The following is a 25,034-nucleotide window of genomic DNA, read 5'->3' as shown; positions in this document are numbered from 1 at the left end:
TGTTCTTGATCTTGACTCTCATTCCAGTTCTCATTTTTTATTATCAAAGCAGGAAGTGCACAGATGGCTCTACAGTGAAAAGTACCTCTACCTCCCCTCACTCCCCTGGACTCCCTCTAGAGAAAACAAATTTCTCATGCATCCTGCCACAAATTCTCAAGCATCCCTTTTTTAAGCTAATGAGGTCATCTTACACTGTTTTGTACTTTTTCAATTTCATATTGAGACCTTTTCATACACATACATGGATTTTTTTTCCTTTTTAATGTAAATCTCCATTGCCTGAGAGATGGCCTAGCAGGGTGAGAAGGAGAGCTAATATGAGGAGCCCAAACCCTGGCATCTACCCCAACCCCCATTCTCCCTTAGAGTAGCTGCAGAAGCTTAAGGCATTCCCTTTATGCTTCCCTGGATCTCAACAGTGTCCTCATCCATAAGGTTACGGAGAGGAGGGGAAGGAAACTTTTTGTGCCCGAGGACTGAGGCTGAAGCAAGTCACCCTTCTAGTTTTGAGAACTGTGGGATTGGACTTCCAAAGATCTCCATGTCCTAATCCTTGGAACCTGTAACTATGTTACTTTACATGGCAAAGGGGGCTTTGTAGATGTGATTATGTTAAGGATCTTGAGGTGGGATGATTACCCTGATTTATACAGGTGGGTCCACTGTAGTCACAAGGGTCCTTATGAGAGGGAGGCAGGCAGATCAGGGTCAACGAAGGTGATGACAGAAAGGTCAGAGGGTGTGGGGCCACAAGCCAAGGATTGTAGGCAGCCTCCAGAGGCTGGAAAAGGCAAGAAAGAACCTCTCCCCTAAAGGTTCCAGAAGGAATGTGACCCTGAAGACCCACTATAGACTTCTGATGTCCAGAACAGTAGAAGAGTAAATTTATGTTGCTTTAAGCCCCTATGTTTAGGGAAATTTCTACAACAGCAAGAGGAAACTAATATAAGCTATAACTTCATGATTCTAAAATGTCTTACAATCAAGGAAGGAAACACTTACCCATGGTAGAAGGTAAGCAGAAGGCAGGGGAAACATCCTGAAACATCCTGTAAGGGGAAACATCTAGGGAGGAGGAAGCTCTGAAGGAATAAGGTGAAAGGCAGGGGCCCAAGGCCCCCGGCTGTGGAGTTTCATGTAGGCTGGCTTCCCCTTGGGACCCATATAAGCCATTTCCTCTATTTAACGGTGGCCAAAGGTCTGACTTCTATCCATATGGAGACAGACCTTTCCACTGTGAGTCCACAATTCAGCCCTGGCTTCTGAGGGTACTGCATCCTTGGCAGGATGGGGGTTCTGTGTTGAAAAGCTCTACCTTGACTATCTCTCTGCCTTAAGGCCATTTCCCAAGTCAAGGAAAAGGCTGAGAGGTTCCCTGCAGGCAGTCTGCCCTGCTGATGAAGAGCTTCTGGAGGACCTCCTCTGCACAGAGCCCAAAGGGACTAGGCACAGAGCTGAAGTGAGGCTGGGCTGGAGTTCTGACTGCCTGGGCTGGAATCCTGGTCCCACCGCTTACTGGCTGCAGTCCCCTGGCAAGTCCCTTCACTCAGTTTCCTCATCTGTAACATGCAGAAGTCAGAAGACCGACCTCAGAGGCACCCACCCCACACAGACAGCATCATCGACAGCATCTATACAATGCAGGAACTGGCAGAGTGAAATGAGGCAGACTTTGCCCAGTGCCTCCCAATTGCTGTTCCCTACCGCTCGCTGACAACAGAAGCCCAGCTTTATCTGGGGATGACAATGTGTCCAGTTCACTTCTCCCTTTCCCAGTCTTCCTTGCAATAACTATGTGACCTACTTCTGGCCAATAAAGTACAAAATCTGTTGGGAGAAAGGAGGCTTTGGGGAAAACTTCTGCTATCCTGATAAGAAGGAAAACAAGAGGCTGGTGCCCACATTGCCCCTTCTTGCCCTGGAGACAGAGGTTATGTTTGGAGCTGTGGCAGTCATAGTATAATCATGGGGCTAATGCCAGTGTTTTCAGGGTGATGGAGAAGAAAGCCTGGAGTCTGGGTCCTAGATGGCACACTAGGCAGCTGAACCAAAGCTAGTGGTCATTGACACTTCTTCCTGTGATATAAGGAAAATAACTCCCAATATGCTTTATTTGGGGTTTATGGTTCATTGTAGCTGGACACATCCCTAAATGATAAGCGGTTTAGCATGTCTCTGATTTAAAGAAGTCCCCTTGGAAAGAAAGCACACTCTATAGAATCACATCATCTGCTTCTATCAAGTGATTTTCAAAGAAAGGCATCAGGCGCTCAACGACCTAGCATGAACCCCATGTTTCTTCTCCAAATAGATTTTAAAAGGGGTGGCACCAGATAGAAATGGTAGGAGCCTGAGGGGTGCCTGAGGGTACCATGGCGGGGGTGTGGTGTGGGGGGAGGCTGTGCTCAGCAAAGGGGAGCTGCCACCCTCGGAGCTGAAAAGCAGATAAAGCCACTTCCCCAAGCCTGGCCCTGAGCCCAAACTCTGCTGAGGACAAACCATCTGACGGTAAAGAGAAGCGGATCCCACCAAGAGTCATTTAACCTGGCTATTTAATTGCTGGCTCATAAAAATCACAGAGCCGTTTCTGAATTATGGTGGTGGTCAATAATTAAGTTTATTTAAGACTGGCATTGCTCTTTTATGCCAAACGCACCGCATCCACTCAAAAGCTTCTTTTGCTTTTTTTTCTTTTGCTTCCCCCCCACCCCCTTTCGCTTTTCCCTTTTGCTTCTTCTCCTCTGCCTTTTTCCCTCATCTGGTTCTCCACACCCCCTCGCCCAAGGAAAGGGGGCAGAGTGGAAAAACGAGGTTTTTAACTCAGAGCCTGGTTCCTCGTAAAAGCAAAACTGAGAAAAGGCTCCACAGTGATGGAGAAAGCTAAATGATGGAAAAACAAAACGGGAGTTTACCCTAGGCCGCGCCCACCAAGGCTCCGACGTCGGCTACGGCCGACACCCCCCTCCACCCGGCTCCGGCAGGAAGGCAACCAGTTCGCAGCTCCCAGGCAGGTGATGGAGGGAACTGGTCCCAAGATCCTTCAGGGGGTAGGGTGGGAGGTAAGAACAGCGGCCAGGGGCTGCTACCACAGGCGCCCCCGCCCGGAGGCGGAACGGCCTCCGCTAGCGGAGGGTGGGGTGTGTGCTCTGCAAAGTGTCCCGCGTCTCCGAGGGCCTGCCCGCTCGGGCCCCACGGCCGCGCACCCCGGGGCTCCGGGCCGCGACCCGCGCCTCACCTGGCGCCCGGGAACCGGGGGCCCATCCCTTGCGCCGGCGCAGGCCTGGCTCCCTCCGCGGGAGGCCCAGCGCCCACCCCCAGCCCCCGCCAGCCGCGCTCCCCCGGGGGCCGGTCTGGTTCCCTCCGCCCGCCTCCCGGCGCGCAGCCCCCGCCCCGGCCCGCACTCACGCTCCACGTCGTGCAGCTTGGCCCGCTCCTCCTCCAGTTTGCCCTTGAGGCTCTCGGCCTCGCTCTTCAGCGACGCCAGGGTCTGGTTCTCGTGCAGCCCGTCGGTTGCCATCTTCGCGCCGGGACGCGGCGGGGAGGGAAGCGGAGAGCCGGGATGCGGGTGAGCGGGCGACCGAGGCCTGGGCTGCGAGCGTGCGGGAGCGGCCCCGCGCAGCTCCACCGCCGTCTCCCCGAGCGCGGCCCCGCCCTCCGGCGCTGACGCGGCGGCTGCGAGCCGGGCTGCGGCGGCCGACTCCCCCCTCCGCCCGCCATACGGGCGGGCACCCGCGCCCCCTCCGCGCCCCCTCCCCCGCCCGGGAACCTGCAGCACGCTGGCGCTGTGCCCAGGGCGATGCCCTCGGTGCTGCTGCTGCGCACACCACCCGGGAGAAGCCGGGAGTATCGTGCCCATTTTAGCGGTGGGGAAACCGAGGCTCAGTGATGGTAACGTGACTTGCCGGAGGACACGCACCTGATGAAGGACCAAACTGGGATTCCAACCCAGGACTGCCCGGCTCCTGGGAGCCGGTGAAGTCCCGCTGACACGGCCTTCCTACTCTCCCCTTCCCCGGCACCGGTCTCCCCTCAGTGGGCCTTGGGCTGCCCAGTGGCTGCGCCTGCAGAGTGGATGAGCGATGACTGCCCAACGAGGCCCAGCCCGCACCGCTCGTACACTGATACCGGCCTCACCTGGGTGCCGCTCCCCACAACGGATGGGAAACGTTCCTCCTTTGTTGACTTAAATATACAAAAATAAAGCGAAATCTGGCTTCTGAGAAGCTGTAGAGGCTTTGCGGCATTAGGAAGCGCACTCTTGGTTTTGCTTTTCCTCTCTTCACATAGGGAATTAAGTCCCTGGCCTGGGGTCAGCAAAACGAGGTGCTGGCAGAGCCGGGGTTAGTATACAGGGGTCCAGACCCGGGTGTTTGGACCCACACTCCGTGATCTCAGATGTGTCCCTTCTGAGGCAGCTTCCTCCACCCCAGAATGAAAGGTTACTAGGGGCAATGAATTTAGTGGGTATTTAGGGGTAACTAGCGAATTTAGTGATGTCATGGCAGGCTCAAGCATCTCTTTTTCCCAGTCCCCGGCAGTGCCAGGCACTGTTCCAAGCACGTTACATTAGTAAATTGCAGTGATCACCCTGAATGGATACTGTTGTCCCCATTTTACAAACGAGGACACGGAGGCACGGGTTAAGTGATCTGCTTGAGTCACACCTTGAGAAAGAGGCGAAGGCAGAATTTGGACTGAGGCAATGTGGCTTCTTCGGGCTACCTGCCTTTTGGACTTCAGTGGGGAGGATCCAAACCATGGCTTCTCCCTTTTCCTCTATCCATGACCTGGTGTGTATATGTGTGTGTGCCTGCGCGCGCAAAATGAGAAGGCTAATTTAAGGTTGTAAATTCCAGAGCAAACATTCCCAAGAGGATTTGGGGGGCTATCCTCACCCCTTACTCCCTGAACAATCTAGCCTCAACTTGTTGTCCTGGGCAGCTCTTTACCAAAGAAAAGTTGGAAGGAATCTGTATTCATCTATACATGGTGGTCTAGGAGGTTAGATTCTGAGCTCCTCAGTTTCCTTATCTGAAAAATCTACTTCATTGGGCTGTTACAAGACTTAAGTAAGGTAATGTGAGTGAATCTCTTAGCAGACTTCTCCATCATAGCTTGTGTGTATTAACTGCCAGCTAGCTCCCCTTTCCCTTTCCATCAGTGTAGTTTTATTCATCATTTATCCTCAGTATTTAGCATAGTAATTGGTGATGGTAGGTCCTCAGTTAATGTTAGTTTATGAAGTGGATGTATTAAACAGAATATGTAAAATATATAATTAAAATGAAACAAATATGAAATGTCAATATATAAATATAAATGCTTTAGATACATGCAACTACTTATAAAAGCAAAAATATGAACTGTGCTTCAGAGTCTGTAGAGCAAAAGTTCAAGATAGCACCAGTCCCATCTAGGTCATACTGCCTGAGGATAAACCCTGGCTGTGTTGTGTGGCTTCAGGTGATTAACTTCTCTGTGTCTCAGGCTCCTTAACTGTGACTGGATAACACCTCCCCAGAAAGGCCTCATCGGGGTGACCACGCAGCACGTTCAGAGCTGTGCCCGACACAAACTGTTTGCTCATTATTATTAAGGCTCCCTGATACACTTGAGCAATTTGCCCGAAGTAATTCAAATGAGACACTAGGTCATGGGAGGTACTTCTCAGCAGGGTCACCTCAGGCCTAGCAAAACAGCATTCTCTCATCACATCCTCAGTGACCCCTTGTGGCCCATCCTGGGATGTGTGCCTGCTCGAGGTCTGCCTGCCTGTGACCTGGGGTGAGCGGAGCTTCACACTGGGGTGTGCTCTTCTCTGGAGGTCCTCTCTGTAAAACAAACCCCAAACATCCTCCATTCTAGAGGTCCTACCATCTAGAGATAAGGTCATGTGACTTCTTAACAGATGGCAAAGTTTGCAAAGTGCCTTTCTGTACTTTGGTTTTAACTCCTTTTTCTAAGTAAGGAAGAAGGAGATCAGAAAAGTTGAGGTCCTCTACATTTCAGCAGGAGTGGAGTTACAGCGTTTCGCCTATTCATGAAAAGGGCCTGGGACGGGGGCGCTACACAAATGCAACCCAGGTGGAAATTTACTGTCAGTCTTTGGATGTCTCCTCAGCCACAAGAGGGTGTCCGAATATTTGGGAACCCCCAAGTGCTTGTGGAGATAGCCTGTGACAGTTTCCTGGAAAAGCTCTCCAGGCGGAGCCTCTGCCCTGGGGAGAATGTTCGATGCTACAGGATGTGACAACAGGGTCTCTGGGCTCCCAGTATCCACAGAAGAAACTGTTTAAAAAAGATTTTAAAAATAGCTAAGATTAGTAAGTAGCACTGCTGCAGGATGGCAGGGCCCCAGAAAGCAGGGCCCCAGAAAGCAAATGTCATCAGTCTGATGATGTACAGAGCCACGTTTAGAACACAGTGCGCTGTGGATAGAAGCCCGTTACACTGAGCCTGAATCTTGTGATGTCACGATTATGACGCTGTACCAAAGCCTGTGTGTCTCTCCGGGCTGTTTACTTCCCGTTAGCTTTACGAGAATAATTTTTTAAATGTAATTACTGTCAGGGGTTACAGTGGAACCAAGAGGATGAATACTGCGTTTTCCTCTTCAGTTGGATAAAATGTAAAAATCCTCTTTCCTCTCTTTGGCAGATGGTTTTAAAACTGTGTTGATAATGAGGCATTTCCAATTGGGATTTTGGAGAAAAGTACTTTACCACTTTTGACCAGCTGGGGGCTCTGCTGAGCTGTATTACTGAGCCCGGCTCTGCACATCCGCTCAGGGCTAATTTCTAGGGCTTCCGCCATGCTATGGGCATGCTACAAAGCCACCTCTAGTAAGGACTGATTTATGTTCTTTGAAAAATGTAAAGGATTTATATTCAGTCCCTGGCCCTCAGCATCTTAGGCCTAAGGAGCACATTTCCTTGAACTTAATTTTGCTTTCTACAGAGACCCTGGAGGGTCCAGTCTTCAGCAGAGCTGGAAATCTGGATCATGGCCTTCGGAGAGGCACTTTCAGGCTGTCTGTTTGCCAGAGTCTATTTTAGCTTGGTTACTTGTCAAGCAGACAGAAAGCAAAAGCAAAAAGCATTAGCCCTAAAAAAGTAGTAATAGCTAAAACATTCATTGAGCACGGCCTCTGCTGGGTACTATTTTAAATGCTTTATTAAATGAACTCACTGAATTCTCATAAAGCCCTATGAGATAGATGTTATTGTTCCTATTTTACATATTTGAAAACTGACCTCCTAAGTCAGAACGCAATGAACATAACTACGATTTGAACCCCAGAGGTCAGAGGGTTCACACCTTGAAATCCCCACATTATGCTGCATCATTCAGCCCAAGAGTGTTCAAAATGTCTGTGTGAATAAACCGATGGGATGGTGACTCATCTGTCACAGGACCCTGATATTAGCCATCATTTTAAAACAATATAACTACCCGAATTCTTTTAAAGTGGCACTTACGATTTCTGCACATGTTGAACAGTAGCTGAGCTGTTGAGATTTCTTGAAAACTGGTCTCAGAGCCCGTTGTTTGAAACATTTGTCACAGGAGCCAAATACATTAACGAGAAAGGTCTGATCGCACATCTTTAATCCAAAATGAAACTGAAAAAGAGAGAGAGAAAAGGACGTTTGTGCAGGAGAAAAGCCAACAGAAACAGTTTTTTAAACTGCATCTTCCTTTGATCACAATGGTTGCTCAGACTTCTACATGTGGGATAAAGTATATGCAGTCAATTTATAACCTTTGATTTATTACAACACACTGGGTCAACACCAGCTCGTTTATTTAATCAGTAAGAAAGCATCAGAATAGGTTTTCTGGGGTTACCATTTAACTGGCTATTTCGGCAGCAACACCAACACAGTTGATTTTTGCAGCCCCGTATTAATCCTGTGGCGCTCCACAGTGGAAAGTGTCATTATAATGGATATTATAATTTAAAACTTAAAAAAAAAATTCTTTCCCTAAAGGTAAACTTTTGGAGGGAAGATGAGAGTCAGAAAGTGGTAGAACCTGATTTCAACCAATACCCCAAGGCTGAGTAAACATAGTGTTGGTTCTCTGCAAGGGACACATCCCATTTATTAAACACTGGACAGCCACAGACCCAGGGCCCCTATCTGTTCATCCAGAAGTCAACCGACAGGTCCAGGCCACTGAAGGGAGGGCAAACACAGAAGCAAAACCATCTGGTGGCTGAGGGTGCTGGCTCTGGCTGTCCAGACCCTGGCCCCACTTCTTAAGCAGGTTACTTGAGCTTCTGTGGATCTTTGCTAATCAATCACATGGGGATCTTAACATCTACCGTAACAGGAGAAATCACCAGGGGATTTAGGAAAGGCAGTGCATAAAGCTTAGCTCAAGGCTGGAATATAATGGATGTGAAGCTGCGCTGTGAGTGGCTGTGGGGGCAGCAGCAGCAGCAGCAGCAGCAGCGGGAAGGAGGGGCGGGGGATGAGGCTGGAGATGTGGGAAATGCAGAAGTGAGCCTATGGCTACATTTAAGGCAGAACGTGATGAAGGCCGTACATAAAGCAATGGTGTGGGATGGTTTCGGGCCATGCTTGAGAAGAGGGAGCTAGACTTGCTGACGTGGGGGGATAAGGAGAGGGAGAGGTCCATGAAGCCTGCTGGGTTTCTGTTTGGGAGGCTAGGTGTTGCGGTGTCACTGCTGGAGATGAGGACGAGGACCTTAAGGGCGGCAGGGGACAACCATCACAGCCGAGCCAATTTAATAGGTGTTTCAAAGAGTGGACCACATCAAGGTTCAAAGAAATGACCCCCTGAGTATAAGGAGGTTTGGGCCACTGGTCTGAACATTTCAACAGAGCCAAATTGGAGAGGAATGTATTTGTAGGGCAGGTGGCAGTGGGGACACCTCAAAGGGGAAATGTCTGCCATGCAGAGGTCACCCTGGGACTGGATGAAGAATGGGGAGAACGAACTGGGGTGAACTCCTACAGCAAAGGGGCAGCTGATAGTAGTTCTTGAGATCTCTATGTGACAGAGAAGGAGAGGGCCATCCCGTAAGGATGAGAGATCAGAAGAGAGCCAGCCACCGACCACCACGGAGCGCTTGGCCCTGACTGCTCACAGCCACCCCAGGAAGGAAGCAGATATCCGTGTCGTAGCTGGGGAAATAACTCAGGATTTAGTAAGTTCGAGGTCAGCAGTGGAGCCTGAATCTGTGTGTAGCGGGACTCCACAACCCTTCTCGTGAAGCTGGTGCAGTCAGGATGCTCTGCCTTTTCATAAAATATGAGTTAAAGAAGGCTGCCCCCTGGAGCCTAGCCTTTGGCGAGGATGCAGTAATGCTGTCCCCCACTGCCCAGGCCTGCCAGTCCCAAGGTCATGCTGAGGACTCCAAGTAATAGCATTAGGAACGTGAGCCATGGTTTTTTCAACAAGGGAGCAACGTCATGCGAGCGGATTATTCCAGCATTTGTGCTTCCAGAAGTAGGTCAGAGAGAGAATGCACAGCAGGAAAATCAACTAGGGTAAGAGGTTGTTATCGTGATCTGGGGAAGAGGAAATGAGCTCTGGACAGAGCTGGGGGAATGGAAGATGAGAGGAACTGTGGGAACTGAGTGGAGAAGGAATCCCAGGATGGCCAGGAGTTGCGAGAGAGCAAGAAAAAGGGAAGGAAAGAAAATGCCAGTATTCCAAATCTGGGGAGAGACACTGTTCTCCTTCCCAGACTGAATTTTAAGCTTTTTCAAATGATAAGGCTATACATGTTTATTAGAACTGGAAACAGAAGGACAGGAAGAAGGAAAATTGATCACATGCATGCCCTATACTAACAAACTGATTGCTGTTAACATTTTGTTTTCTTCTAGTGTTTTCATGAACATATGTTTATACTTTAAAAAAATCAGAATTGTATGCAATACATAATGTTGAACTTTAGTTGTTTGCTTACTAGTGTTTTTGTCTACATGTGCCATCGCGTATTCTTAGAAAACATCATTTTCTCACGGAGACCATAAGCTTTGAGACATATCAACCTTAAATCATTTCACATGGCTAGCATTTTGGATCTGATTGGTTAAGCATGGGCAAGCTACAAACTAAATTTGATATATTACAGTATTGAAAACTATAAATTTTATACATGGGCGTTGTGAGTCTGGAAAAATAAAAAAGGCATAAGGAAGAAGACAATCACCTATAATTCCACTGCCCGGAAAGACTCCTGGTCCGTATTTTGGCATATGCAAGAGTAGATTTTATATTTTTTATATACTGATGTTTTTCATTTAGCATTTATATCATGGCCAGATTTAATTGTAGTGCGTTCTACCATCCTTATTGTCAATAATCCTTTTTATAATGAGGGAACTTTTAACAGCTAGAACAAATGCTTCACTGAGCATTTTGACAAGATAAAAATGTCCCATTTTAACAAGCCTTGGCATGAAGTTGTTCTGCAGTAGTCCACAGAACTTCTCAGACCTACCCCTAAGCCCAAGCCAAACACAAAATTTCCTTGATATGTTTCATCTAAATAAATAATTTAAAAATTACCCCCCAAAATCCACCACCTCATATTTATTTTTAAGAGTTCAGACCTTGAGGCACCTGAGTGGCTCAGTTGGTTAAGCGTCCGCCTTTGGATCAGGTCATGATCCCAGGGTTGTGGATTGAGGCCAGTGTTGGGCTCCATGCTCTGCAGGAAGCCTGCTTCTCCCTCTCTCACTCCCCCTGCTTGTGTTCCCTCTCTCACTGTGTCTCTTTCTGTCAGATAAGAAAATAAAATCTTAACAAATAAATAAAAGTAGAAGACTGCAAACCAAAGACAGAAAGACAGGCGTGAAAGTCCCTACGACTTGCTCTGTGTTCTCTCCCCATATTTAGACTTGCTGCATATTCTTCTAGACTTTTTTGACATCATAGTTAAAACTTGTGAGTTACACAAATATGGCTATTAGCTATTTGCTTTTTTAATCCAATTTATTCTGTTAGTCCTTACAGATCTGTTTTTTGATAATAGTTTTAATATTTCTCTATACCATGTAGTATCATGATTTATTAATCCAACCTCTTATTATTGGATATATAAGATATCTCCAGTTTTTACTTTTAGAATAATGCTTCACTGACCCAGTTAAAAATGGGTAAAAAGCCCCGCATGCTTTGCTGCTGGGAATGTAAAATGGTGCGGCTGCTGAGGAAACCGGTTGGCAGTTACATAAAGGGTTGAACAGAGTAGTCACTGTATCACCCAGCAAATCCACTCGTAGGTTCATGTGCCCATGATAACTGAAAATTCATGCTCACATGAAAACTTACGCATGAATGTTTATAGCAGCGTTTAAGCTCAAAGTGCAAACAACTCAAATCCGTCAACCGATAAATGGGTAAACAAAATGTGGTATATCCATACAGTAGAATGTTATCTGACAATAGGAAAGAATGAAATTCTGATCCATACTACAACATGGATGAACCTTGAGCCCATTCTGCTAAGTGAAATAAGTCAGACACAAAAGGCCACTAACTGCCACTCCATTTCTATGAAATGTCCAGGATAGGCAAATCTGTACAGACGGAAGGTAAGTGAGAGGTTGCCTGTAAGTCGAAGAATGGGGTGTGATTGCCTAGTGGGTATGGCGTTTCTTGTCTGGGGTGAGGGAAGTGCTGTAGAATTAGATAATGCATATCATTGTGTATATACTAAAAACCACTGAAATGTATGCTTTAAAATGCTAAGTTTTGGGGTGTCTGGGTGGCTCAGTCAGTTAAGCATCTGACTTTTGATTTCAGCTCAGGTTCTGATCTCAGGGTGGTGGAATCGAGCCCCACATCAGACTCTGTGCTCAGTAGGGAGTCTACTTGAGATTCTCTGTCCCTCTCCTTCTGACCTTCCCCACTGTGTGCCCCCTTTCTCAATCCTTTAAAATAAATAAAAATTTAAAATAGATAAAATGCTGAGTTTTATGTTATGTGCATTATCTCATTAAAAATTAGTTTTGGGGCGCCTGGGTGGCTCAGTGGGTTAAGCCGCTGCCTTCGGCTCAGGTCATGATCTCAGGGTCCTGGGATCGAGTCCCGCATCGGGCTCTCTGCTCAGCAGGGAGCCTGCTTCCCTCTCTCTCTCTCTCTCTGCCTGCCTCTCCGACTACTTGTGATTTCTCTCTGTCAAATAAATAAATAAAATCTTAAAAAAAAAATTAGTTTTTAAATACAAGACTCTGAACAGACACTTCACAAATGCAGACATTCATATGCTCACTAAACATATAATGCTCAATATCATTAGTCATGTAAGAAATGTAAATGAGAACCACACTGCTATACCAATGTTTATGTACTGGAATATCTAAAATGCAAAAGACTGACCATTTGAAGTGTGGGCAAGGTGTGGTGAAGTGGTCTTGTCGATGGGAATATAAATTGGTATGTCCACTTTGGAAAACTGGTTGATAAGACCTACTAAAGCTACACATATATATAACCTGGGAGCTGGCACTTCTACTCCTGGATGTATACTCATCAGAAACAAATACTTCTATTCTCAAAGAAAAAAAAAAAAAAAAGAAAAGAAAAACTAATTTCATAGCAGCTTTATTCACAATAACTCCAAACTGGAAAAACCCAAATGTTCATCAACAGATTAGATAACTTGTGATGTGTAATAAAAAGAATAAACTTTTGACACACATGACAATGTAGATAAATTACACAGACTTATGACTATATGATGTTTGTATCAAAACATCTTCCTATTTCAGGAGCACCTTGGCTCAGGACATGGTTTCCGGGTCTTGGGATCCAACCCAGTAAAGAGCTCCAAGCTCAGCAGGTGGGGACGCTGCGGGGGTGGGTCTGCTTGGGATTCTCTTTCTCTCTCTCTCCCTCTGCACCTCTTCCCCTCTACTCCTCCCCATGGCTCATGTGCCCACATGTTTTCGCTAAAATGAATAAATTTTTTTTTAAGATTTTTAAAAAGATTTTATTTATTTATTTGACAGAGAGAGAGAGCACAAGCAGAGGGAGTGACAGGAAGAGGGAGAGGGAGAAGCAGTCTCCCCTACTAAGCAGGAAACCCGATGTGGGGCTTGATGCCAGGACTCTGGGATCATGACCTGGGACGAAGGCAGATGCTTGACTGACTGACCCACCCAGGTGCCCCTTAAAAGATTTTATTTATTTGGCAGACAAAGATCACAGGTAGGCAAAGCGGCAGGCCGAGGCAGAGAGAGAAGCAGGCTCGTCACTAAGCAGAGAGCCCGATGTGGACCTCAGTCCCATGGCCCTGAGATCACGACCCAAGTCAAAAGCAGATGCTTAGTCGACGGAGCCAGGCAGGCGCCTGAAAATGAACAAATCTTTAAAACAACAACAACACTCTTCCTCTTCCATAAGCTGCATTCTGAGACTTAAACTGACATGTAAAGTGTTACCTGGATCAATTTTTAAAGCTGATTGTATGACTTTACAGATGCCTGTTTTTTTCCACCCGAATGCCAACACTAAATATATTTTTAAAACAAAACACCTATTATTTCAAAAGAAATGCATATAGGTCGTAGAACAATTAGAAGATGCAGATTACCCACCACTACCGCGGTTCACCTGCGCTCCCTCCTCATGAGCGCCCAGTCAACACCTTGGTGTGTGCACACAGAACACGTACGTGAGCATGCAGGAAAACCCGAGTATGCTAATATATGGTTAGCACATACCTACCTTCCACAGAGTCAGCACTCGGAGCGCCCAGCTGAGAAGTCAGAGTTGTAGCTCCAAGGTGAAGGCGAGAAAGCAGAAGCTGTACCTCTAATCTCCTTATCTGGGCGTCGTGGCTCAGAGGCTTTGACCCTTCCCACGGGCAGTGACTGCCCGTGGCAAACTTCTCCCCATCCACAGCAGATGCCCTTGAAACTTCTGCTGACCTGCTTCTTGAGCCCAGTTCTCTGACCTCTGCAGGAGGCAGCCTGGGCAGGCTGGAGCCTCATGAATGCATGGTCTGCTTCACTGAGCCATGCGGACATTCGCCCCAACTGTCATCAGCAACTTCCGCCTGCTTGGTCCTCATCCCACCAGCTCCTCTCATCTCGAAAGTTCTGCCCACCATCAGATTTGTGGGACAGATGGAGAGGTGGGAGGTGTGCCCTTCCTCCCCCCATGCATACATTTCTCAGCCCTGCAGGCCCCCTTGTCTTGTTCCCAGACAAGATCTGCTCCTTCCCAAGGCTGACCCCCAGTCCTGCCCTCTAATAGGACCTTGCTCCTGCAGCTCTGTCTCATCTCGCCAGCATTAACATGAGCGCGGGGAAGAATAAGATGTGGACCTGCTCTCCAGGAGCTTCCAGGGTAGCAAAGGAGATAGACACTGTCACTGGCCGATAGCCCAGGGGGAGTGTTGCAAAACAGTCACAAACCCTGACCTATGGGAACCAAAAGGGAAGGATGATGAGGAGCAGAGAAAGGCACGGAGAAGGGCACAGGTGCTGATCAGAAACCCAGCCAAGTGTCTGCCAATGGCTCCTCAATTCCCTCACCATTTGGGAGCCCATGGAGACAGCCTGAGCCAGAATTTAGGGCATATTTGCTTTCCCTCTAAAAATGTTTATATATATTTTACAGGGTATTATGAATCCATAAAAAGATATCAACATCTTCAAGTATACAATCCTTAAAAAAAAGGCACAAACCTTGTGCACCTAAGAAAAATGTAGTCTCCTAGCAATTGAAAGAACCTGACCCGGGACACCTGGGTGGCTCAGTCCTGTAAGTGCCCGAATCTCAGCCTCACCTCAGGTCTTGATCTCAGGGTTGTGAGTCTGGGCCCCAAACTGGGTGTGGAGCCTCAAAACAAAACAAAACAAAACAAAAACCAAACCTGACCCAATTCATTTGGTAATTTATTTTATTGATTAAAATACTTAAAAGTTCTACTTTTCATTTCTTCCTATACAATGTATCTAAATGAACTAAATCATTTATAATATGAAAAGACATAATCACCTATCAGGGCGACATTGCTTCATCATCATATATTATTTCCACCCCTAAGACATATGTCCGTGTTAGAGAATCACAACCACAGCCTGGGAATCTGTCAGAAGCAGAGGGCTGGTTGGGATCCTCGGAATGGCGCCCAGGAGCACTGGGGCCACTGGCCATATATGCTAGCAGGGCTGGTCAAATGACATTGTGTGCTCTGAAAGGAAGGAAAGAAAAGGTTTGGGGGATGTGTGTGTGTGTGTGTGGGGGGGTGGACAAGGGATAGTCCGTCTCCACAAAACTTGGGAAATGCTGGTTTCTCCTAAGGAGGAATTGACATAATTCTTCAGTTATTTTTATGGGAAAATTTTTAAGAACATATCTGAATGCTGAAAAGATAGAGAAAATCATTTAAGTTGTCTTTTAAGCTTAGTTTTGAAAAACATTATATGAACTATGAGAAAGTATGGCAAGTGTGTTGGCAGATAATAGTTAAATGTTCTTTCAGAAGAGATGATAAATGGGCATGAATTAATCTTACTAATAGATTCGTTTTAGAATATATGTATATAAAATACTTCATATGATTCATCTCAGATTGAATATTCTCTTACAAACTAGAGGAACCTGAAATTATAAATGTTTTTGCATGCAGGAGCATTTTTAATAAAAAGTGAATGAACCCCAACCCCCCGACCTCGGGGCAGGAGGCCTGGGGTCAGAGGACTTTTGACAGGATCTTGTGGCCAAATGGGATTATTTCCTGGAGGACGCAGCCCTGGACCCCACCTGCGGCTTCATAAATGTACCAGGGCCTCACAAAAACATTAGAATACTTAGGAGACACAGGGCTCCCGGATCCTATGCCCTCTGGGCGGGGGAGCCCTGTCCCAAGACAGATCTAGAAAATACGGGCCTTCCAGGAATCCCAGTAAAAGCTGGCTGTGCTTCTGAAGGTAGACGTGGCCTTTCCAACCCCAGCTAGTGTGTGTTAATTCTTACAGAATGACAGTGGTGACACCATCACCGGGAGCAAGAGAAGATGTGGCCCATCTTGGAGAATTCTTACGTTCTTCCTTACATCACATTCCAAAGCATTTCCAGTTCCAATAATAATCCACATCCCTCATATTCGCTCTTCATGTAGTCTCTGACGGAAAAGTACACTTACTCTCTTTTCTCCTGCTATAACCTATTGAGAAAGCCTAGCTTAAAACTGCTGGGGATCTGGATCATTTCCAGAGCATGTGGAGAGGGGGTAAAAGGAAATGTAACTTGAAAGAGATATTTTGTATCCAACATCAGCTGGGATGAATCCGCCCGGTTATTTAGGAGAGCCTGAAATTAAAACCAGAGGAAAAATGAATAAAGAAACCAGTGCATTCTGCTTTATGATTGTCTAGAAGTCTAGAGAGAGGAAAACACAACTCCACCATCGCTGAAAAGCTCCTTTCAAAATCATGTCAGCGAATGCACAAAAAAGCCTTTTAACAACACATTCCCTTGGTGAAATGATCTATGCAGGATTTCCAATCAGCTCTCATGAATATTTACTTACGTGCTCTGTTTCACCTCAGAAGTTAATTTCCCACAGGATGGACTGACTGTAAATGGATCTGTTTTCTATTCTTACTCATTCTTGTGGCATAATTCTAAGGCCAGACATGAGTAGATCTATAGTATTAAATCTTTCTAACAGTTATCCTTTTTTATAGTTCAGTAGTTTGTAAACTTTTTTATCTCAACACTCCTTTATACTCTTTAAAGATTACTGAAGACCCCAAAGAGTTTTGTACATATGGGTAGAACTATTGATATTTACTATATTAGTAATTAAAACAATTTAAAATATTAATTCATTAGAGTAACAAGAACAAACCCAATGCATGTAAACATTTATTGAAAAGTAACTATTTTTTAAAACAAAAAAAATAGTAGGAAGTTGTATTGTATTTTATTTTTGTAAATCTTTTTAATGTCTGACTTAATGATAGGTAAAATCTCTCATATCCGCTTCTGCATTCAATCTACAGTGAATAGAGGTTGAAAGTAGAGGAAAGTAGAGGTTGAAGTAGAGAAAGAAAAGTCTGCTTCACACATACATACTTGGAAAAAGGAAGCCTTTGCAGATCCCCTGAAAAGGTCTCAAGGACCTATAGGATCCTTGAATCAAACTTTGAGAAATGATACCTTAGTTGATTGGGGAAGACACTTTAGGGATTAAAATAAGAAAAGTGGGTATACATTTTTCCATTCAGCCTCTGCTCCCTTGCACAGTGCTGATAAGAAGACTGATAATAAACCAGACATGTTGAAGGAACAGAGCAGGTAAATCATGGTTTTAGAGGCTAAAATGCGCCTGGTGCCTCAGTTGGCTAAGCGTCTGCCTTCAGCTCAGGTCATGAACACAGGGTCCTGGGATTGAGCCCCGCATTGGGCTTCCTGTTTAGTGGGGAGCCTCCTTCTCCCTCTCTCTCTGCTGCTCCCCTTGCTTGTGCTTTCTCAAATAAATAAATTAAATATTTTTAAAAATTCAAAAATTTAAAAAAAGAATAAAATGGGTATTTGACAGGGAAAATGCCTGCTGCTTTAAAAAATTTTTTAAATTATTATTAACATATAATGTATTATTTGCTTCAGGGGTACAGGTCTGTGAATCATTAGTCTTACACAATTCACAGCACATACTCTCCCCAATGTCCATCACCCAGCCACCCCATCCCTTCCACCCCTCTCCCCTCCTGCAACCATCAGTTTGTTTCCTGAGATTGAGAGTCTCTTACGGTTTGTCTTTCTCCCTGGTCCCATCTTCTTCATTTTCTCCTCCCTTCCCCCCTATGATATCCTGCTCTGCCTCTCAAGTTACTCATATCAGAGAGATCATGATAATTGTCTTTCTTTGATTTACTTATTTTGCTTAGCATAATACCCTCTAGTTCCACCCACGTTGTTGCAAATGGTAAGATTTTGTGTTTTTGATGGCTGCATAGTATTCCATTGTATATATACGCATCTTCTTTATCCATTCCTGCTGCTTTTGCTAAGTGCCTTTTGTTTGCATGTTTGGTAAATGTGCTTTAATCTTAGATTTCTATAACATTAATTCAATATTCAATATTCAATTATTCATTCATTCATTTAACATATACTCCATGCCCAGTGTGGATCCAATGTGGGGCCTGAACTCACAACCCTCAGATCAAGACCTGAGCCGAGATCAAGAGTTGGACATTTAACTGACTGAGCCACCTGGGTGTCCCCTCAATTTCTTATACTGAAAATTAAAAGGTACATCCTTAAGGATCTTACCTGTACTTTACGAACAAAAGATGGAGTCACTCTTTTTTCAAAGTCATCTATAGGTGTGTATGAATTAAGGATCTTTATGATCTGCAAACAGCACATAAGATGGTGTTAGACCATGAAAAAGGAAAAGTCTGTCCACGAAATAACAATTCTGATGATTTGGGAACTGTTGGGAACCACATGTAGTTCTTCGATACTGTAAAGTGCCTCTAAGAACTATGTGTTCTGGCCTCCTTCCTTAACCCCTCCCCTCCCCCCATACATACACATTTGTGAGCTCAGAGGGCAGGGAATGTATCATAGGCACTTTTCTGTTTTTAAGTCCTAAGTTAGTATTAAATAAATGCTTATTAGATAAGAGGGTGGACCTTGGAGATACGTGTGCACCCCAAAGAGCACAATGAGACTCAGACACACCCTGTGGCTGGCTAAGCCAGAAAGGGTGACACCAATCACACAATCTGTTTTTGAAGATCAGGGACACACTCAGCAAGCTTGGTCACCTGCACAGCAGACAGTGAGGTACAGCGTTCATAGATCTCCTTGGCATCGCTGTCTGTGGTCTTCTTGACCTGAAGCAACCAGGCTGCCTGAGAGAGAGGTTCCAAAGTTTCCTTGGCCAAGCTGTTCTGCAAATTCTTATCTTTAAGCCATTCTTCTAAGTAGCTGATGTTGCACCTGGAGTAAAAGCCAGAGAAACAGTGAATAGTGGGTGATCTGTTGAGAACACTTCAGGGGAGGATGCCAAATCCCCCAGTGTGTCCTGAGAGGGTATCCGAGTTCACTGAGAGCTTTAGGACCATGGTCCAGCCGTTTCTTCATTTGTAACATGAGGGGGTTGGACCAAATGATTAGCTCTCATGATCTGTGGTTCTAAGGATCTTGATGGTCTGGGGTGAGGGCCATAGCAGCTCTAAACTTTGGGGAAAATATGAGCAAAAAGTGGTGACTGCAATAATTTATAAAGTGATCTATTAAAATAAGCTTAATAATGGATTTGAAAATCTACTAAAGGAAAAAATCATAGTGATATTTGAAGACCTTGCATTGGTATAAAAAACTGCTTTCTTTTCCTAAATTGGCAGAAAATTTTCAATTGGTAGAAGGCTTTCATTCGGTCCACTGGGGTTTTTATTCTTGTTTCTGTCACTAATTATCATAAGTTTATAAGGTAAGAGGTATGAGTTTTAGTCCCACCAGTCTACTTTGTGAGTTTGGAAAGTTACTCAACCTCTATGGGTGAGTGAGAGTGTTGAGAACCCCCATTTATTGCTAGTGGGAATGTAAAATGGTAGAGCTGCTAAGGAAAACAGGTTGACAGTTCCCCAAAGTGTTAAACATAGAACTGCCATATGACCCAGCAATTCCACTCTTGGGTATATACTCAAAGAGAACTGAGAGCATGTCCACATAAAATATTGTGCATACACGTACACTGCAGTGTAGCCAAAAAATGAAAACAACCCAAAACAACCCAACAACTGATGGATACACAAATTGTGGTATGTCCATACAGTGGGATATTATTCAGCAATAAAAAGGAATGAGGTATTGATATATGCTACTACATGGATGATCTTTGAGAATATTATGCTAAGGGAAAGAAGTCAGTCACAAAAGACAACACATTTTATGGTTCCATTTATAAAAGTGTCCAGAACAAGCAAACCTATAGAGAAAGAAAATATATTTGTGCTTGCCTCGCCTGAGGGAGAGGGGACTATGGATGTGGGATATGGTAGCAGATGAGTGCTGGTGCTAATGGGTATAAGAATTCTTTTTAGAGTGAGGGAAAGGTTTTAAAATTACATTATGGTGATTGTACAACTCTGTAAATATACCAAAACCCATTGAACTATACAAATATAGTTCATAGAATAAAATTTACAATATGTAAATTATCTATCAATGAAGCTGGTCTTAAAAATTGAATTTTGGGGGCTCCTGGCTGGCTCTACTGGAAGAGCGTGCAACTTTTGATCTTGGGATCATGGGTTCAAGTTCCACGTTGGGTGTGGAAATTACTTAAATAAATAAACCTTTAAAAAAATGAGTGTTGAGGGCGCCTAGGTGGCTCAGTGGGTTAAGCCTCTGCCTTCGGTTCAGGTCATGATCTCAGGGTCCTGGGACTGAGTCCCGCATTGGGCTCTCTGCTCAGCGGGGAGCCTTCCTCCTCTCTCTCTCTGCCTGCCTCTCTGCCTACTTGTGATCTCTCTCTGTCAAATAAATAAATAAAATCTTAAAAAAAAAATGAGTGTTGAACCAGGTGATCTCTAAGGGCATTCCTAGCTTGGGCCTTCTAAATTAGCAACTCCCTACGTGGGTCTTCTCTTTGACTATAACACTGCGACAATAATGCTGAGTTGGTATATTCCAAAGGGATGTAATGAGTGTGAGATACTATTTCTTGTACTGGTTTCCTGCCTTTTTTGCACTGGCAATTTGGTTCCACTAGTTTGAGTTCTCATTACAATGGATTCCTATTGGGCCTCCCATCTTATCCCTTCTAATTCGTCCTACTTAATCCTGCCACAGTCCCTCCTTAATATGGATGTTGAGCATGTTAATTCTCCCACTAAAAAATCAGTGGTGGAACATAATCCAGTAATTATACCCAAAGCATTGGGTAAATACAGGGTATTTACCCAAAGACAATGAAAATGCTAATTCAAAAAGATATATGTACCCCTATGTTTATTGTAGCATTATTTATAATAGTCAAGATATGGAGGCAACCCCGGTGTCTCTCAATAGATGAAGAGATGAAGAAGGTGTGGTGTAGCTATACAATGGACTACTACTCAGCCATAAAAAAGAATGAGGTCTTGCCATTTGCAATAACATGGATTGCCCTAGAGGGTATAAGGCTGAGTGAAATAAGTCTGTTGAGGAAAGACCAGTAACGTCAGTAACGTATGATTTCATTCACATGTGAAACTTAAGAAACTAGACAAAGGGAAAAAGAAACCAAAAACCAGATTCTTAAATACAGAGAACAAACTGGTGGTTGCCAGAAGGGAGACGGGTGGGAGGAAGGGTGAAATAGATAAAGGGAATTATGAGCACACTTATCCTGATGAGCACCGAGTGATGTACAGAATTGCTGAATCATGCTTTTGTGTACCTGAAACTAATATAACACTGTATGTTAATTATTCATCAGGTTTAGAAAAGCGGAAAAATCAGTGGTGGAGTTCTGGTTCTCTGCAAGAACATACTCCACTTTGCCCTCCCATTGAATGCAGCTGTAAAAGCTTGATGGAATGCCTGAAGCTGCTACTTGAGGACTCTGGAAAATAAATAGTACTAGGTAGGTTGGGGAAGAAGACCAGGATTTGAAGTATTGACAAATGGGTAGTGAATTTACTAGTTTTTTTTCTGTCTACTATTCATTAGCCTGACCTCAAAGGAGCCTGAAACTCAGCAGTGGGTACTGATGGCAATAAAGTCTTCCCGTCAGAGGCCTCTAGGTCTGTGTTGAGGAGCTGAAAAAAATTGTCTTAAAGCTCTTTAGAAAGGATAGAAGTCCTCTGCTTTTCTTCTTTCTACTTTTTCTTTCTTCTTTTTGTGCTTCAGCCCCAAACAATTTCATTGTGGTAGCAGTGTGGCCATGGGGTCCAGTAGGAAGCTAAAACTCTGAGGAAAACCTTCTCCAAATGGAGCAACTGTGGTTCAAGAGAATGGGGTGAACCCCCATTATTCATTTCTGCCACCACTTAGTCCCAGACGAAGATATCTGTAGCAAGTACACCACACAGTGAGTTAAGTAAACCCCCAGTTTTCTGTCTAGAGGACCAAAGAGGGGATTCTTGGGAATCTGGAAAGTATCAGGGGTGTTTTGGAGATGGAGGAGTTTGGGAAAACAACCCTTTAAAGTTGTTCATGAACTCCTTGGTGCAACCTTGGGCCCATGCACAGATCTGACCCTCAACAGCACACATAGGCTTTGAGGACTAAACAATGGGACAGAGCACCACCCAAGTTTCAGACTGACCATGGCGTGTCACACGTGAGACAGAACCAAACAGCATAACAAAAGCTTTGAGAACTGACACAGGGGTCACAAGTCACAAATGATGGTCAGAACTCGAAGCCTGAACTCAAATACTCAAATGGGTTATCTGATAAAAATATCAACATTCTCCATAAGACTGAAAGACCCAAAGTCTCAGTATAATACTAGAAGTGTCCAGGAGATGATTCAAAATTACTTGGCTTATGAAGAACCAAGAAAGTCTCAATTTACATCAAACAAGAAAATCAATAGATGTTAATTCTGAAATGACACAGAGATTTTAAAGAAGCTATCATAAAAATGCTCCAAAAAGTAAAGACAAACTATCTTGAAATAAATGAAACAACAGAAAGTCTCAGAAAAGAAAAGGATGATACAAAGAAAAACCAAACAAAAACTTTACAACTGAAAAATATAATAACAAAAATAAAAGAATTCTTTTAATGGGTTCAACAGCAGAATAGAGATGCCAGAGGAAACAGTTAGTCAAGAGAGAGAATTCGGGGGCACCTGGGTGGCTCAGTGGGTTAAAGCCTCTGCTTTCGGCTCAGGTCATGAATCAAGGGTCCTGGCATTGAGCCCCGCATCGGGCTCTCTGCTCAGCAGGGAGCCTGCTTCTTCCTCTCTCTCTGCCTGCCTCTCTGCCTACTTGTGATCTCTGTCTGTCAAATAAATAAAATCTTTAAAAAAGAGAGAGAGAGAGAGAGAGAGAGAATTCGATCTAAAGAATGAAAACAGAGGAAAAATAAATTAAATAAACAACTTTAGGGACCCATGGGACCATAATGAAAGGCTTAGCATTCATGTTATTGAAGTTCCAGAGGAAAGGAGAAATTATGGTGCAGACAAAATACTTGAAGAAATGGCTGAAAAGGGGGCACCTGGCTGCCTCAGTTGGTTAAGCATCTGCCTTCAGCTCAGGTCATGATCCCAGGGTCCTGGGATTGAGTTCCACATAGGGCTTCCTGCTCAGTGGGGAGCCTACTTCTCTCTCTCCCTCTTCCTCTGCTGTTCTTTCGCTTTCTCTGCCTCTTTCAAATAAAAAAATAAAATCTTAAAAAAAAAAAAAAAGGAATGAAATGACTGAAAAGGTCCCAGATTTAGTGAGATGGGCAAGCTTACAGATTCAAAAAGCTCAGGGAATTTCAAAGAGGTTAAACTCAAAGAAATCCACACCCAGACACATCCTAATTAAACTGTGGAAAATCAAAGACCAAAAAATCTTGAACGCAATCTGAGAAAAACTGTGCATTACTTGTAAGGGAAAAGCAATTCAAATATCCTTGCATTTCTCGTCAGAAACCATGGAAAAATGTTTCACATTTTTAAAGTGATGAAAAAAAAATGGAATGCAAACAAAAATTCTATATCTCACCAAAATATACTTCAGGAATGAAAGTGAAATGAAGACATTTTCAGGTGAAAGAAAACTAAGTATTGGCACTGAACTTGCTGTGTAAGGATTACCAAAAGAATGCCTTCAGGCAGAAAGGAAATGGTATCAAAATGAGATTTGGGGGAAAAAATAAGACTTGCTACATTAGGAATGAAGGAGTAACAGAAACGGAGTAAACATGTGGGCAAATATAATAGACAGTTCTTCTATTGAGTTTCTTAAAATATATTAGCTGGTTTAAAATGAAAATTATAACATTATCTGGCAGAGTTTTTGATGTCTGTAGATACAATACATAAGACAACTATAACATAAAGGGGAAAGGGGCCTATGTGATGGTAAGCATCTTATATTTCACTTGACATGGTTAAGATAATGATTCTAAATAGACTAAAAGGGGCACCTGCGTGGCTCAGTCAGTTAAGCATCTGAATCTTGATTTCACTCAGGTCTTGATCTCAGGGTGGTGAGTTCAAGCCCCATGTTGGGCATGGAGCTTACTTCGAAATAACTAACTAAATAGACTGAAAATTCAGTATATATTCTTTAATTCCTAGAACAAACACGAAAAAATACAAAGATAGAGTAAAAACACAGTAGATAAATTTTTTAGAGGGGGGAGGGGCAGAAGGAGAGAGAGAGATAGAATGTTTTAAGCAGACTCCATGCCCAGCATAGAATAGAACCTGAATACCTGAATACCTGAAACTCTGTATCTACTGAACAACGCCTCCCTCTTCCTCTCTCTCCTCAGTCCTGGGCAACAATCATTCTATATTCTGTTTCCAAGTGTGTGACTGACAGAATACATTTTTTGGTCATATGGAATTAAACCAAAAGTCAGTAATAGAAAGGAAGCAAGAAAGTCTCTGAAAGCTTGTAACTTTTTTTTTTTTTTAAGATTTTATTTATTTGCTGAGAGAGAGGGATAGAGAGAGCATGAATGGTAGGGAGGGGGAGAGGGAGAGACAGAAATAGACACACAGGGCTTGATCCCAGGACCCCAAGATCATGACCTGGGCTGAAGGCAGAGGCTTAACTGACTGGGCCACCCAGATGCCCCTGAACAACATACTTCTAAGTAGTCCACAGGTCAAAGAGTAAGACTCCAAGAAAACTAGAACTATTTTCAATTAAAAAAAAAAAAATGAAAAACAACGTCTCGGAATTTGTGGGATAAAGTTAGTGCTTAAAGAGAAATTTTTGGCATTAAATGCTTATGTTAGAAAAGAGAGGTCTCGAAGTCAATAACCAATGCTTCTACCTTAAGAAACAAGAAAAAAAAAGAGCAAAAATACATCCAAAGCAAGCAGAAGGAATGATATAATAAAGACAGTAACAGAA

General features: G+C 44.2%; 2 protein-coding genes across 4 annotated transcripts in view; both read right to left on the bottom strand.

Moving 5' to 3' along the window:
• Positions 1-7,728, bottom strand: part of GNB5 (G protein subunit beta 5) — a 43,443-nt gene extending 35,715 nt beyond the window's left edge. Inside the window, exons 1-2 of one of the 3 annotated variants that reach the window (XM_082734733.1) lie at positions 7,482-7,728; positions 3,409-3,520 (exon numbers count right to left, since the gene is read on the bottom strand). In XM_082734733.1, coding sequence (XP_082590859.1) covers positions 3,409-3,520; positions 7,482-7,607 — 238 coding nt within the window. In that variant the 5' untranslated portion in view covers positions 7,608-7,728. Of the gene's footprint in view, positions 1-3,408; positions 3,680-3,919; positions 4,092-7,481 lie in introns of those variants that run through there. The other 2 variants (XM_082734734.1, XM_082734732.1) reach the window with 2 other exon arrangements.
• A 7,150-nt stretch (positions 7,729-14,878) lies between these two features.
• Positions 14,879-25,034, bottom strand: part of MYO5C (myosin VC) — an 89,319-nt gene continuing 79,163 nt past the window's right edge. The window contains exons 39-41 of the mRNA XM_082734716.1: positions 18,783-18,957; positions 18,283-18,363; positions 14,879-16,311 (exon numbers count right to left, since the gene is read on the bottom strand). Coding sequence (XP_082590842.1) covers positions 16,159-16,311; positions 18,283-18,363; positions 18,783-18,957 — 409 coding nt within the window. The 3' untranslated portion in view covers positions 14,879-16,158. The remainder of the gene's footprint in view (positions 16,312-18,282; positions 18,364-18,782; positions 18,958-25,034) is intronic.

This window comes from Mustela nivalis (assembly GCF_964662115.1).
Source record: "Mustela nivalis genome assembly, chromosome: 6".
Lineage (NCBI taxonomy): Eukaryota > Metazoa > Chordata > Mammalia > Carnivora > Mustelidae > Mustela > Mustela nivalis.
This window is presented reverse-complemented; position numbering and strand designations above follow the sequence as displayed.